Source organism: Branchiostoma lanceolatum, chromosome 16 (genome assembly GCF_035083965.1).
Source record: "Branchiostoma lanceolatum isolate klBraLanc5 chromosome 16, klBraLanc5.hap2, whole genome shotgun sequence".
NCBI lineage: Eukaryota > Metazoa > Chordata > Leptocardii > Amphioxiformes > Branchiostomatidae > Branchiostoma > Branchiostoma lanceolatum.
The window spans coordinates 15,247,072-15,261,671 of NC_089737.1; the positions used below are offsets into that span (position 1 = coordinate 15,247,072).

The window sequence follows — 14,600 nt, forward strand, 5'->3', positions numbered from 1 at the left end:
TGTGCTTGAATAACTTGTGTATTGTGCTTTTTTTGTGTGGGAACATACGAAAATCATCGGGTTACGTTTAACAACATACAGCATATGGAAAGCCCTTTTGCACAGGGGGCGAAGTCCAAACACGTTATGGACAGTGTTTTGTTGTATTTTTGGTCATACGCGTACGTTTTGAATGATATTCCCGTTATAAAGTCAAGGGTAACACAAATCCAGTTTAGGATGCAGCAACGCTGCCAGCGTGCCGCGGGTTTAGTGAGAGGGGGGCTTTAGGATCAAAAGCAAACCTGGCTAAAGCCACCTTTGTGATGGACGGAAATGCATTGACACTGGTAAGTAAAAGGATACACAAGAAGTAAAAAAAACACAGATGAATTCAATGCAATAGAATTTATTATGATCATGTACAATCAACAAATGTTACTTAAAGTGAAAAACAAGTCACACGTACGAAAAATGGACCTAAAAACAAAGCGACCTCACAAAAATACATGAAATTGTAAATATCAGATTTTACAAAGTTGACATTTATGCAGGTGTAGCTTTTATGTTATCACTAAACGTATAACGTTTGTGCTCTAAACTCTAATAGTATCATTAATTTGCAAAATATGAAGTATTAGTTATCTCATCTGAAGATACTCTGATGCCCTCACTTCGCTCTGGGAAATCTGTAAAAAAAAAACATTGTTAGAATTCAGATTTTGACCTACAATAGACATCTAGACTATAGTGTATATGAAATACAAATATATGAAATAAGCAAAAATATTTATGCATGAGTTTGTATTATATATTTGAATAATGAAAATTTTATAATATATCTAGAAAATTAAGATTAATTGCTATCATGGAAGCTCATCTGTGTTGGTAGTAATCATAGTACAATGCTAAACTTTCTTCAAACACTTCCATTAAATTCAACGACCATGGTCGGCTTCTTCAGGATCAATAATGACCAATCACAATCAATTGCTGATGTCACGTATCCGCAAACTAAAGTACATGTAATGTGTCTGTAACTCTCGCGACTTTACCTAAAGACATGTGTCAATAAAGTCGTGTGTCTGTAACTCTTGTGTTATGTTCGAAAGTGATTGCTCATTGTTGATCCTGAAGAAAGCAACAGTGCTCGTTGAAAATGTAATCAGGGAATACTGTAAATACGTCTAAGTTTGCATGTTTTTTTATTTCCTGCTAAGGCGAAAATGGAGTGTTTGCAGTGGTTTTAAGCTCCCGGCAGTGCTACAGTCACATACTGCTACAGACTACAGTATTGGACAAAAACGTTTGCCGTGGCTTTGGTCATGGTGAAAACCGCGAACATAAAACCACCGCGAAAATTTCTGCATTTACAGTGTGTTGACAGCCACTCGAAACAGTAGGGCAAGTCTACATTAGTTCATCAGTTCTGTTGCAGCCGGGCTTCCATTTACAGTACCTTAGTGTTGGAAGAAAGTTAAGCATTGTACTAACTTAGTTTTGCATTGTACTAACTTAAATTTTAGGCATATCAATTCATAGTTTGTGGTTAAAACCTGTTATTCGACAAATTTTGCTCAGATCTAGAGTCACTGACGAAAAGTAGTGGATGCTTAGGAATTGGGGAAGGAGGCACTCAAGCTAACCGACATCTTTCGCACCGCAATCGTCCTTCAGTAAGACATCTGGAGCCGCATAGTTCACGTTTGGAACCTTTATTCAGCCATTTGCACAAATTGATTTCGCCGATGTGGCTTCTTTGGTGGCTAAGGCTTAAATGAAAGTAGTGGATGCTACTTGAAACGTCTGACCGTTTCCAAAATCATATCCAGTTGCTTGAGAAACTGTTCTGTGGCGTACGATATTACCTGGATGTCTAACCTTCATCGACATAACATTTAAACTTGCTGGTTGTTCACCAGTAGTGGTGCGTACCTAAACCCCCCCAGACCTGTTCCGGACCTGATTCTAACCTTTAAGTTCAAGTCCAAAAAACGTCTACGTCTGGAATCAAGTCCGGACTTGAAAAAAAATCTCTCACTTTTAGAGTCCTATTTGATTTAAACCATCTTAAACCTTCCTTGGATCCTGAAATTTGCACTGGAAAAATATGAAAACATTGCTGTTTTGTGTTTATAACTGAACTTCTGCATTAATTACTGACTGTATATAATTCCGCATATTATAGTTTTCAAATTGCATGTAAAATATATGCCGATATGCAATCTTACATGAAACAGGAAAAAAATATTCGTAGCACACATATTCCATTGGTTCAAGTCCGGACTTTCAAGTCCGAACCTGAACCTTAACCTCTGGACTCAAGTCCGAACCTAAACCTAAACCCGGGTTTAGGTATGCACCACTATATATTCACCTGTTTGCTAACAGTTCATCACTGGTGCCTGGACCTCCAGTGTCCTCTGCGCCCACCAAATTTGCGGCCACCATGTCCATCTCTGCGGCCACCAAAGCCACCTCTACGCCCACCTCGACGGCCCCAGCGCTTCCCTGCGATGAAAAAAAAATGTTGTGACCTCGAACCAGTTTAGATCACTAAAGAGCTATTCTTTCATGGCCCGAGAGCCAGCCTCCGTAGTGGCCGCTGGCATAATTCCGTGGTTCGCAAGTTACAAGAATTAAGGTAGCGGTCACTACGGAGGCTGGTACTCAGGCTAATTCTTTCATAGGTTGTGTACATCTGAAAACTATATTGAATTGATTAACCTATAGCCGATAAAACTACTTTCAAATTCAAATTTTACGGCTCTTGGTGGATGTCAATGTGCGGATCTAGGCACCAAATCCATAGTGTGTTTTTGGCACACATTTTGACAGATTAGTCAAAGTGGCTCGGTGGGCGTCACTACACCGTTAGGGAAGGTCGTGTAAAGTGCCTTTCCCAAGGGCACACCGTCGGGGCATGGTGAGTATCGAACTGGGACCTGTTGGTTCCAAGTCCAAGTTGGTACTTATGACGCAAGAAGACCAGAGCAATGGTCAAGAACTCGATGGGTCTACTTTTTAGGGGCGGAACTAAATTACTTTTCCAGTTATGTATTAATTTTGAGCCAATTTCTAACAGTGATTAGAGATCGATCATTAAGTAATGAGCTTACCGCTGTGCTCAGCAGAGTCTTCCTCAGAGTCTTCCTCAGAATCTTCAGCTCTGGTCCATGGGGGCAGCTGTGAAAGTACAAATAGATAAACAAACAAACAAATAAAAAAATGCAGGTAAGAAGTCACTGGTTGTGTAAAAAGTAGATTCCAATATCCTCAAAAGGAAAAAATGTTGAACAAACCTTGATGTTGCTGTCCTCCAGGTACTGACTGATCTCTTCCTTGTACTCCTCGATTCTGGAGCTGAAGTCCTCGGCGTGCTTGTACGGGCTGTAGGTGTTCACCTCCTGGTCAAAACAGTCTGAACGCACAATTCCCTCTTCCTGCAATTAAACAGAGAGGTACGCCAAAAATAATTACTCAAGCAACTGAATAAGATTTTGAAACAGTCAGACGTTTCAGACAGTATCCACTGTCTTTCGTCAGTGACTAATGATAGGACTGAGAACACCAGGTTTTATACCAAAGCTCTGAATAGGCATGTTAATGAGGTAAAGACAATTTAGGATGTCTTGAAGTACTAGTAGTCTTTAAAAAGAAGATTAATTCAAGACAAAGTTTATGCCAATAGTTCAATTAGCCAAACAGAGAGGTGCTCAAAGTCAGTTGGGCGTCAGAAGGATGACGACTGGGACACAAGGATTTACCGGTTTCGGCCTTTTTTTCAAAAGTCTTCATCAGAAAGACAAAGAGTGGTATCGCACTTCCTTTTATACAATGTAGCCTCTAGCTAAAGTTAGGTCAGGGCATTCTACTCCCTGCTTCAGTTTGGTCAGGGCACTCTAGGAAATAGCCAATCAGCTTACAGGATTTCGCTTTGCACTGGCTAAAACTGACCAATCAGAGCCTAGAAAACAGGCTGACTCAGCGATGATACTCAGAGAGGATGCTCAAAGTTAAAACTTTCTTTCAAAGACATGAGTACAATGCAACTGTCTGTCCTTGAATCTTGTAAAGGTCTGGGCATGTTCATTAATTTAATAGATATATCTCAATCAAAGTGAACGTGACCTCAAACCAGTTCTAGCTCAAAACCTATTTTGAAAGGAAAGGAACTCCGACCGACGTACTAGCTAGCAAGGTGGTTAGGCCGTTCCCAAGTGAAAACCCGAAATCTCTTTGTGCCAAGTAGCCGACAAAAAAGGTGTAAAATGGGGGTGTGAGGATCATATCTTGAAGCGATGAATGGGTAACACCCTTGGGTGGTCTCAACATCGCCACAACCCCCAGACCTATCTCTAAATCATTCTTAGCGCACAGCTCGCGGCGGAAGCACACCAATCTTTGCTCCAAAGTTTTTAGCGAAAGCACACCAATCTTTTGCTTCGAAGTTTAACCCACCCTCCCATCTAGTTCCCCTCATGGCTGACATACTATATATTCCATTCAGACTGTGCCTTGACACGTCATGCGGTACGTTACCCAGCTATTTGTTTATGTCACGTCGTGTAGCATCGTGTCCTGACAAATAATGGCGTGTGACCTCAAACCAGTTCTAGCTCAAATATATTTATCTACTTATGAATATTTGTTTATAACTTATAAACAAAATATGATACATGCCTTTCTTACAAATTTCATACAAGTACGGATGATACAGATACAGATTATAGGTACAGATTATAATATAAGCCTGAACTGTTTTGGTTTTTAAATTTTGTGATTATCCGTACTTGTATGAAATATTTTAATTTCCTTGAATGAAATAAAAAAAAGTTGTTCTCACCAGACAGCAGGGGTGCTGTGGCTGGTTGCTGATGATCAGGTCGATCTTGGACCCCTCCTCGCTGGTCTCCTGCTGCTGCAGGCAGAACTGGTCGTTCCTCTCCTCCCGGCGGCTGTCCACACACTCCTGACGCTCCTCCGAGGTGGCGAGGGCGCAGCACGCGGTAACCTTGGCCATTCTGATGTTCTGGGAATGGACAAGATGTTGGTGATCAATCAATCAATCAATCAGTCAATTAAACAGTCCGTCATGACTCAGTCAGTAAGTCAGTCAATCGATCACTCACTCACTCACTCACCCATACTCACTCACTCACTCACTCACTCACTCACTCACTCACTCACTCACTCACTCACTCAGTAATGAGTCAGTCAGTCAGTCAGCCACCCAGTCAATCAATCAATCAACCAACCAACCAACCAACCAACAATCAACCTTTGGCTCCGCTGAATAATTTCATCAGCTTTGTTAAATGATGGAATACCTAACTTCAAGGTTGGGAGAAAATGGAGTATCTTAAGTTCACGGTTAAAACAATGGGGATAGGTACACAATACATGTACAATTCCTAGAATTCTTGCAAACTGCAAACAATGCTATATCATTAGCTCGCCTCTGAGGCGTCGCCAAAAAGCTGAGACTGCATCCCCTTTGTTTCAACCGTGAACTTAGAATACTCAATTTCTTAGAATAGTCACTTGTTCCACTTGTCACCATTGTTAACTTGCACAATGTATACTTTTTCTATAGATTGTTTCATGTTCCAATTTTTGTGTTGGCAATTACAGTTCAACTTTGATTCAGAAATAAGAACTCGTTGCCTACCTTCTCCTGCCAAAGTCCCCATTTCGGCATCTTCCTCACCCAGCTCTTGTCCTTCATGTTCTGCTCAATTTTGGACATGAGTCCGCAGACTTCCTCTTCACTCTTGTCCCCGGCAAAGCGGGTCAGCTGAGGACAATGATAGCGGAAAAATTAGCTGGAAGCCTGTAGAAGTCATCCAGGCTGGTATATATTCACCAGGTTGTATTATTACAGGCAGTATAGGTACCCATATTAAATGAGGCTGTTGTAACGCGCTCGAGGCACCTCCTCGAACACGGGACCCCCATTTTTTTCGTCTCTTCCGAAAAACGGTGCAGCTCCGACAAGGATACCCTTCCCGGATTCCATCTGGGGTCTCCCGGATCCAACTATTTGGAAACAGGAGGCTCACTGCGAAGCCACTACCAATTGAGCTACAGGGACCTCAAAATTTAAAGCAATGTTAATCACTGAGTAGGGCTACCCTGGGTAAACATGACAGAATAAGAAAAAAAGAAAGGCGTTGTTTGAAGAGGCCACCAAATTCCATCCAAATGTCCCCATGTTTACAGACGAAAAGAAAACTACTCTCCTCTAAACATCACAAAACCCACACAATACAGAAAAAGTGGAAGTGAAACGAAATAAGTTAGAATTTAGTCAATATTCAGACTAGTCTGAGTAGTCACATGCTATATTGTTCCCCATTGTCTGTACGTCCTTTCATGTTACAATGTGCTTGCAATTAGCCTCCGGACAAGAACTTGCAATAAACGTTTTATTATATAAGATGCTCCAAGAGACTGTAAACCAGCAGATTTTTAATTACTTAGCCTATGGATTAGTCAGGCTGGTACCTTGGGCGACATGGAATACACTATGTTGTATGATCTACATTTATACTACTACAAGTAGCCAAGATCTAAGAAGAAAAGATAAGCTTTGAAAAAAAAAAATCTGCTGCCAAGCAACTGACCCTTTTCATCGTCAAGGACTTCATCTTGTAAATGGCAGAGTGAAACTCGTGAAGGTCATCAGAGAAATCCACATCGTGAATCTCGGAGTCGAATCCATACAGCTGCTGGTCGAAGCACTGTAGCCTGAAACAAGGAATGGAAAATTTCATAATTTCGTAAAAAAATGATAATAATAAATGTTCTTTTATTTACAAACAAGTACATTGTATTTACAAAGAGCTGACATTTCGATGACTGTCTGTCAGCTTCATAATGGTAATACTGACTGGCTCACGGTGCATTTTTCATGGATATAAAAATACTGTTAATCTTGATTTGTTAAAACTGTAACTTGATTTTAGCTGATTTAACGGTCACTAGTCAACAGCTAAAATTTCATCATCGCTAATATTTGATCACTAATATTTGAGACAGTAAAATTTGTTCCCACCGTTAAAATTGACCTACTCCATTTTCCCCAACCGCTATATTTTCCTGCCGCTATATTAAAGTGATTTACAGTATTCTACACAATGGGGAACAATATAGCATGTGACTACTCAGACTAGTTTAGAATATTTACTAAATTCTAACTTATTTCGTTTCACTTCCACTTTTTCTGTATTGTGTGGGTTTTGTGATGTTAGAGGAGAGTAGTTTTCTTTTCGTCTGTAAACATGGGGACATTTGGATGGAATTTGGTGGCCTCTTCAAGCTGGTGTGTTACGCCTGATGGCGGTTATACCGGCTATATAGATACAGATACAGATACCTGTCGTCAGTGACCTCACAGCATGGGTGAGCAATCATGAGCTCCCGGTGCGGTGCGATCAGTTCAATAGTGCAGTGTCCGTCCACAGCGCTCTGCCGCAGGCCGTTGAAGCACTCGACGATGCTGTCTTCCTCCAAGCTGCAGCACTCCCCGAAGTTTGCCACACGGTTCTTCACGATGTCCAAGAAATCAGTGCCCAACAAGAAGCTGAGGCGCTTTCCTACTGCAGGTTTCGTTGATACTTTTTCCTGTGGATTCCACATGCAAGATTAGCGCTGTATACCTGAACTGGACTTGTAAGGAGATAGTTGAAGCGCTCAACATTATGCTGTCTGTGCCCCCCCCCCCCCCTTGCCAAACTGTTGTCTAATGTAGCATTAATGCCAGAAATACATACATGTATGCAGCACTAATGCTTGGTTAGTGCACACTGCCATGGTAATTTCATGGTAATTATGGCTGTCCAAATACCAGTCCCTCATGTAGCATTAATGCCAGAAATGCAGAACTAAGTAATAGTTAAAGGATGGGCGGGGCGAGTTTATGTGGATTTGGTACAGCCCCGCCCAAGGATTTTGTTGGTAGCCGGAGCGCGTAGTGCGGCATTAATGCTACATTAGACAAGAGTTTGGCAAGGGCGAACCAGATTCAAACAGGGGGCTGAGGTTCCTCCTGGTGAAGGTTACTTTGATTGCTTTTCCTCACTGGATTTCACATTCAAAAAAGTTGAAAATCTTAAACTAAGTACTTTCTGCAAAACAACAGGGTGCTGAGGAATTCTTGGTTTCTTAATTTCCTCCATAATCATACATGTACATGAAACTTGGTCCTTTCCTGCTGCAGGTTTTGTTGATAGTTGTTCCTGTGGATTCCACAAACAAGATTAGCACTGTGTACCTAAACTAGACTTGTAAGGAGATATTTAAAGCACTCGACATTATGCTGTCTGTTTCCATGCAATTATAGATTCAAACACAGGGCTGATCGAGGAATCTTTAGATACCTGGGATACTTTGTTTTCTCCATTAGCTTAGAATCATACACAAAACTTGGTCCTTACCTAGTGCAGGTTGCTTTTATTATTGTTAATCCTAAGGATTTCAGAAACAAGAAATCTGTATCCGTATCAGATCTCTGTATCTATATAGGCAGTATAAACGCCATTTGGCATAACACATCAGCTTCGCAGCCACATAGCGCAGAAGCTGCTGGTTACACTACACATACATGTACTAGCAGTCTTTCAATCTCAAACCATAGCGACCCAATTTTTTTTTTTTCCAAAATGAGAATTAACGGATAAGCTATTCCGAGAAGCAAAAAAAAAAATCGGTGTGGCCTCAATAAAGGTGATTGGTTGATTGATTGATTGATTGATTGATTGATTGATTGATTGATTGATTGAACATAGTCGTACATACCAGCATCTGACAGACTGCCTGGACCATCTCCACATCCTCCCCACGTGGAGGAATGAATTTGGGGGAGCGCACGTTGACGATTTCTTCAAACCACTGGGGCCTCTTGCACTTCTTCTTCTCAACAGTTTCGGTGGCATTTGCAAGGCGGCCTAATACAGAGGGAATAAATATGCGCAATTGTTTTTCGTTATGTTTTAGATTAATCATATCGCTGCAATATTAGTGGACTGTAAGTCATTGTTTTATGTGGTTGTGATGCATAGACTATGTAATAAGGACGTGATTCGGGTGTGTTTGCCCACGAGTCCCTTACAGAATAAAAATCAAATCATTTCATATCAAATAAGTTACATGTCATCTAGTGATGCCAACACGGGGAACAATGGGTTCTTCTTCTCCACACGGCTCTTTCCTCCATCCGATGTGTCAGCAAAGTTCTACTGTGGTGATGTTACTGAGCCCACCATCCTGTTTTATGCTATCTGATAGATATTACAGAAAATCAACATACCTAAAAGTTAAGATAGGTTATTAACTTTTGGTAACTTTTGATTCGTTGCTCACTGAATGACGTGTTCTGTTTGTGTGACATGACATGATGTTGTAGAATCAGTCAACCTGATTGTCCTTGATAAGGCCACACCAATCTAATTTCTTGGTTAACAGATTTTTTGAAAAACTGCTAAATTCCAAAATCAACATGAAAACAGAATCACAGAGGAATGTTTTTACTTTGGTGCACACAGTTACAGTGTGTAAACAGGGTCAGGTGCAAGTTTTCACCCCAGCCTTCTTATTTTATGATTTTTTGTTGTTGCTAAAATTAAAAAAAGATCCGTTAACCAAGAAATTAAATTGGTGTGGCCTAAAGACTGATGTTGAGGTATACAGAAAGTGCGAAATGGAACAATTTGAAAATGGAATATAAAATCTAATGGAACAGAAAGTGCGAAATGGAAGGAAATGGAACGCAATAATTTCATGAAACAATAATTTAGCTGATAAAAGGGTTGAAACACAAAAGCGGGCGGTAAATGAATATATTTATTTTTAGAATCTTACACAGAATGAGGCAAGATTGAATCTTTACTTTAACAGCGTTTTTATGTTTGAGTGGGTATTGAATTAATCAGCCAACCGCCTACCTGAATCAGGGCAGAACCTCCAGAACCCACGGCTCCCAGAGCCTGTAGAGTATCCAGCGAAATTGACGGGGATCGGGTCGGTATCCTGCCACGACATAAACGGTGTAGACCACGGATCCTTACCCTTTCCAACAGAAATGGTGCCATCTTCAGTCAACTTTACCCAAAACGTTGTGTACTTATGTGGCGAGAGGATACCTGTAGGGAAGGTTAACATCAGACCCTCATCAGTTCAGCATTTCTTAGTCTTGAAGTTAAAACATTGCGAGTATCATGAGAACAATTTACCAGTCACAGTGTGATGCATGGTGGTCTAACGTCCAAATTTAAGGCCTCTTGCAATTCTTAATCTATATCATACTTTCACCTTATTCAAAAATGCATCACACGGCAGCAGCATGAATTGTATTTATTACACTGAAATATGTATACCTATTGTGATGGAAGCAATCCTCATCAACATTGTATCTGTGAAAATTTAATGATAGATTAAATATTATAGAACTTGTGTCTTGTCCCTATATATACAGTAGGTACTGCACATCACTCAGCCAACTACATGTACATGTAGCAGACAGCAATTTCAGTATTCTCCAAGCAGAGGAGGGGTTTCGGCTGGTTCTGACATGTTTTTAGGCGTTTTTGTCGTGCTTTCTACTTTGTCATTTTTTCTTCAACCCACACCTCTGCCCGCACTGACCTCGGGGCGGGACAAACCTATTTACTTCCATTGAAGAAAGGTGTCAGTGCTCCTCCCCGAGAACCATTAAATTTTCATTAGTGGTAACAAATCTTACTGCGCCGGATTATGACACATCCGGCAGGTCCCCCGCTGACTGCCCTATTCATGCGACAGATTGATCACGCCGACATGATCATTGATAGCGGGGTTTGAAGACTTAACAAAAAAAATGACAAGGTAGAAAGCCCGACAAAAACGCCTAAAGACACGTCAAAAACCTGCCGGAACCCCTCCTCCGCTTGGAGAGTACAAGTTCAGGACAACGTTATAGATAGAGAAAACAGAGAGGTTTTAAGCTGACCTGCTGACTCCACTATAGTTCCTGGATATTTGAATCCTCGGCGGATGGATGATTTTTTGTTCCCATATCCACCGATGACGATTTCATACATGTGCTGAAGGTTGAATCTAGCCACTGATAGGACAATGTAGGCATCACTTTTGGCTTTTACTTCAAAAGTGAAGTGGGTTTGCCCATCTTCAACCTCGGGTAAATTCCACTTGACGTGCATGTCTCCGTCCGTTTCTCCGGTTATGCACTCAGGGGCTGCATCTGTAAGATACCAACCACTTATAGTCAGGAAACTAACTCAAACGATCAGTAAGGCCACATCAATTTAATTTCGTGGTTAGAAGACTTTTTGGTAAAATTTTAGCAAGAGGACATCATTAAAACAGAAGGCTGGGGTGAAAACTTGCACCCGACCCTGTTCACTCCATAAAACTGTGTGCACCGATGTACAAACTTTCCTCTGAGATTCTGTTTTCATGTTGATTTTCCAATCTAGCATTTTCTTTTTTTAAATTCCGTTAACCAAGAAATTAAACAGTTGTGGCCTAAACTGCAAAAAAAAGATCACTTACACATGTAGTCTAACGTACTCAGACAGAAACTAGAAGATCCACCCAGGCATTTTTGTTCTATCATCTTCACAGACACACATATATGCATACAACCAAACATAACGTTCTGGCGGTGATGAAGGCAAATTAAAATTCTGAGCAAAAACGAACAGTTTGAAGATCAAACTTGATAAGTGAGCACAATACGGAGTGAGAGCGATCAGATGTCCCCTCATTTGTACGCCTCCGTCAACTTAGAGGGATTATATATATAATATATATAATGCTTTTGTGACGGAAGAGACCATAAAGAAATGGCAAATGGAAGGAAATGGAGCTAAATAGAATGATACATTCTTGAGAATAAATTAAACATGCGCCAACAAACAATAAAATCAACATTGCTAAAAAAATTAAATCTCTCGTTACTCAGATTTCTGAAAAAAGGAAAAATAAACAAACTTACTGATCGGATGAGCAGGGATTACATGTGTCTTCACTGGAATCTGTAAAAAAAAATCCTTCAGTTATCAACTACCAGACATATTGACTATATTATGTCATACCTGGGCCTGATACGGGTGTTCCAGATCGTGTGATAACTATCCGTATCACATAGGAGTTGTATCACACAGGCTTCCATAGAATATGCATTTTGAGCATGCCGATTGCGCCGCCATAGAAAATTTGAATACCGGATTCGGAGGTTGGAATTGAATTTGTTCTTTGTATTTGATCTAATTGTAATATATGCAAACCGAAGAATAGTGTAAAATTTGTAAAAATTGAACACTAATAAATATCTGAATAAAACAAACAAACAAACAAATTAACATGGGGTCGTGTGGGCATAACGGCAGGGTTTTCCGCCCAGAAGCCAAGGGTCCCGAGTTCGAATCCCCTGATGCCACCGATCTTGTGCCCTTGGGAAAAAGGCACTGTACACGACTTTCCCCACTCCACCCAAGTGTAAAAATGGCTACGTTATGTGTGTGGGTCACGACAATAGCCGCCTGTGTCCCACGTGTATTGCACTGTTGCAATTCCAATATAATCCAAAACAAATTAACAAAACAAATGTTGTTCATACGGAGATGTTGTGCTTCTTCAGGAAGTTCTTGTACTCCAGCTGGTAGGGCTTGATGAGGTCAGTGAAGTCACGAGAGTCAAGGTAAGGGTTGTAACTTCCGCTGGTCGCCTGGGCGTAACAGTCGTAGCGGCTCTGGCCTTCCATCTGAAATAAATATAATACGTTTAATAATACGTTTATTGCAAGTTCTTGCCAGTAGTTTACTTACAAGTACATGTAACATGAAAGGACGGACAGACAATGGGTTAAACAATAATTATAAATAGCATTTATATAGCATATGACTATTCTAGTCTAAATAATAACACTAAATTCTATCTTATTTGAGTTTGACTTCTTTTTCCGAGACAGTGGAAGACGAATGATCCAATTTTTTCTGTAATGTGTGGGGTTTTTTTTATGTAAAGAGGAGAGAAGTTTTCTTTTTGTCTGTGAACATGGAGAAATTTGGATGGAATTTGGTGGTCTCTTTAACAGCACATTTCTTTCATGATCGTAGAAGGGGCAACTTGAAATTAAATGTGCTTTGTCTTCCACCGTGTTTGACATGCAGTATTTACAAGTTCTTTCGCACCCAGGTAACTTATTCGTATCGTTAGTTTTTTTCCTTTCTTTTTGCTTTAAGTAAATCTTGAAAGCTCTTTTTGCTCTTACAGGAGCCCAAAGCAATATTATAGGGCCTGAAAATAGGATTTTGAACTTATTTCTAAACTAGTAATTTCTACGACACTATCACAGTTATGTATACCGATGTGCATGATGCAAAAATACGACATCGTTGTGATATGAGAACTCACAGAAAATTGTCGCTGGGGACAAAGAAATCTTTTTCTTTTTCTTCAAACACAAGGAAAAGCACCCACCGCGCAGCAGACTGGAGAAAGCGGCTGGCTCTTGGAGATGTTCTCGATCTTACTCGTGGGGTCAACGACAGGCTCAGCCATCCAGATGCAAACGTCATCGACTCTCATCTGGTAAACTCCCTCCAGGCACTCCTGCTGGGCTCCAACTGTGGCCTGCTCGCAACACTCCCCCTTCTTAGCCCAGACCTCATCCATCTGGAAATAGTGATTACACAAATTTTAACTGAATGAAAAAGGAAAATAGGAATTTCAAGTGATTTCAATCCAGTTGAGCTCATTAAGGAGCTACTCTTCCACTGGTCGTGACAAAGAAGACAGACTCTATGTACATGACGGTACAGTATTTACAGGTTCATTGTACCAGGGAAATTTCCCTTGCTCTTTTCGACCACCAATCATGATCTGTAGAGAATATCCATTCCAGTAGTACACACTCAAATAGAAGATAGCATTCTAGATTGAGAAAAACCTTACTGTGTGTATCCGCTGGTTCAAGAAATAAATGAAATTAAATGTGTATGTTATATTAGACTTTATTAGGTTTATCCTTCAATCTGAAATAACTTTTAACTGTAATTGCCAACACAAAAAATTTTTGATCGTCCAACACCAGTCTTTGTCAAGGAATGAACACTTCATTCATTTGCTTCCTGCAACTTATGATCCACTGCTCACTGAGTCACATGTCTAATCTGCATAACGTGACGTCATCTCAGCGGTGGATTGCTCAATACTTAACAAAGACGAGTGTTGTACAGTCGAAAGAATTTGGGGTTGTCCAATTTTTTGTGTTGGCAGTTACAGTTAAAACTTCTTTCAGAATATCCATTCTCACTTACTAGTAGACTAAGTGCACACTTAGATAGTAGAAGATAGCATTCTAGAAGGAGATAAACCTTAATGCCTGTATCTGCTGGTTCAAGAAATAAATGAAATGAAATGTGTATGTTATAGGTTTATCCTAAGACTTCTGAAACAAGTTTTAACTGTAATTGCCAACACAAAAATTTTTCGATAGTCCAATTTTTGTGTTGGCAGTTACAGTTAAAACTTCTTTCGAATGACTTCTACCAAGTCCCCAACACAGATCAACTTCTTAAAGATTAAGAATTTAAGTTAAAGATTTATATTAAGACTCT

At 40.3% G+C, this 14,600-nt stretch overlaps 1 protein-coding gene across 2 annotated transcripts in view; it reads right to left on the reverse strand.

Moving 5' to 3' along the window:
• Positions 1–372: 372 nt before the first annotated feature.
• Positions 373–14,600, reverse strand: part of LOC136421413 (uncharacterized) — a 41,818-nt gene continuing 27,590 nt past the window's right edge. For both annotated transcript variants that reach the window (XM_066408694.1, XM_066408693.1), the window contains 14 exons: positions 13,462–13,656; positions 12,599–12,742; positions 11,975–12,014; positions 10,967–11,218; positions 9,924–10,121; positions 8,779–8,927; positions 7,358–7,605; positions 6,606–6,729; positions 5,651–5,776; positions 4,826–5,011; positions 3,282–3,422; positions 3,099–3,165; positions 2,357–2,490; positions 373–668 (listed from right to left, as the gene is read on the reverse strand). In XM_066408694.1, the coding sequence (XP_066264791.1) occupies positions 2,375–2,490; positions 3,099–3,165; positions 3,282–3,422; positions 4,826–5,011; positions 5,651–5,776; positions 6,606–6,729; positions 7,358–7,605; positions 8,779–8,927; positions 9,924–10,121; positions 10,967–11,218; positions 11,975–12,014; positions 12,599–12,742; positions 13,462–13,656 (1,986 nt within the window). In that variant the 3' untranslated portion in view covers positions 373–668; positions 2,357–2,374. The remainder of the gene's footprint in view (positions 669–2,356; positions 2,491–3,098; positions 3,166–3,281; positions 3,423–4,825; positions 5,012–5,650; positions 5,777–6,605; positions 6,730–7,357; positions 7,606–8,778; positions 8,928–9,923; positions 10,122–10,966; positions 11,219–11,974; positions 12,015–12,598; positions 12,743–13,461; positions 13,657–14,600) is intronic.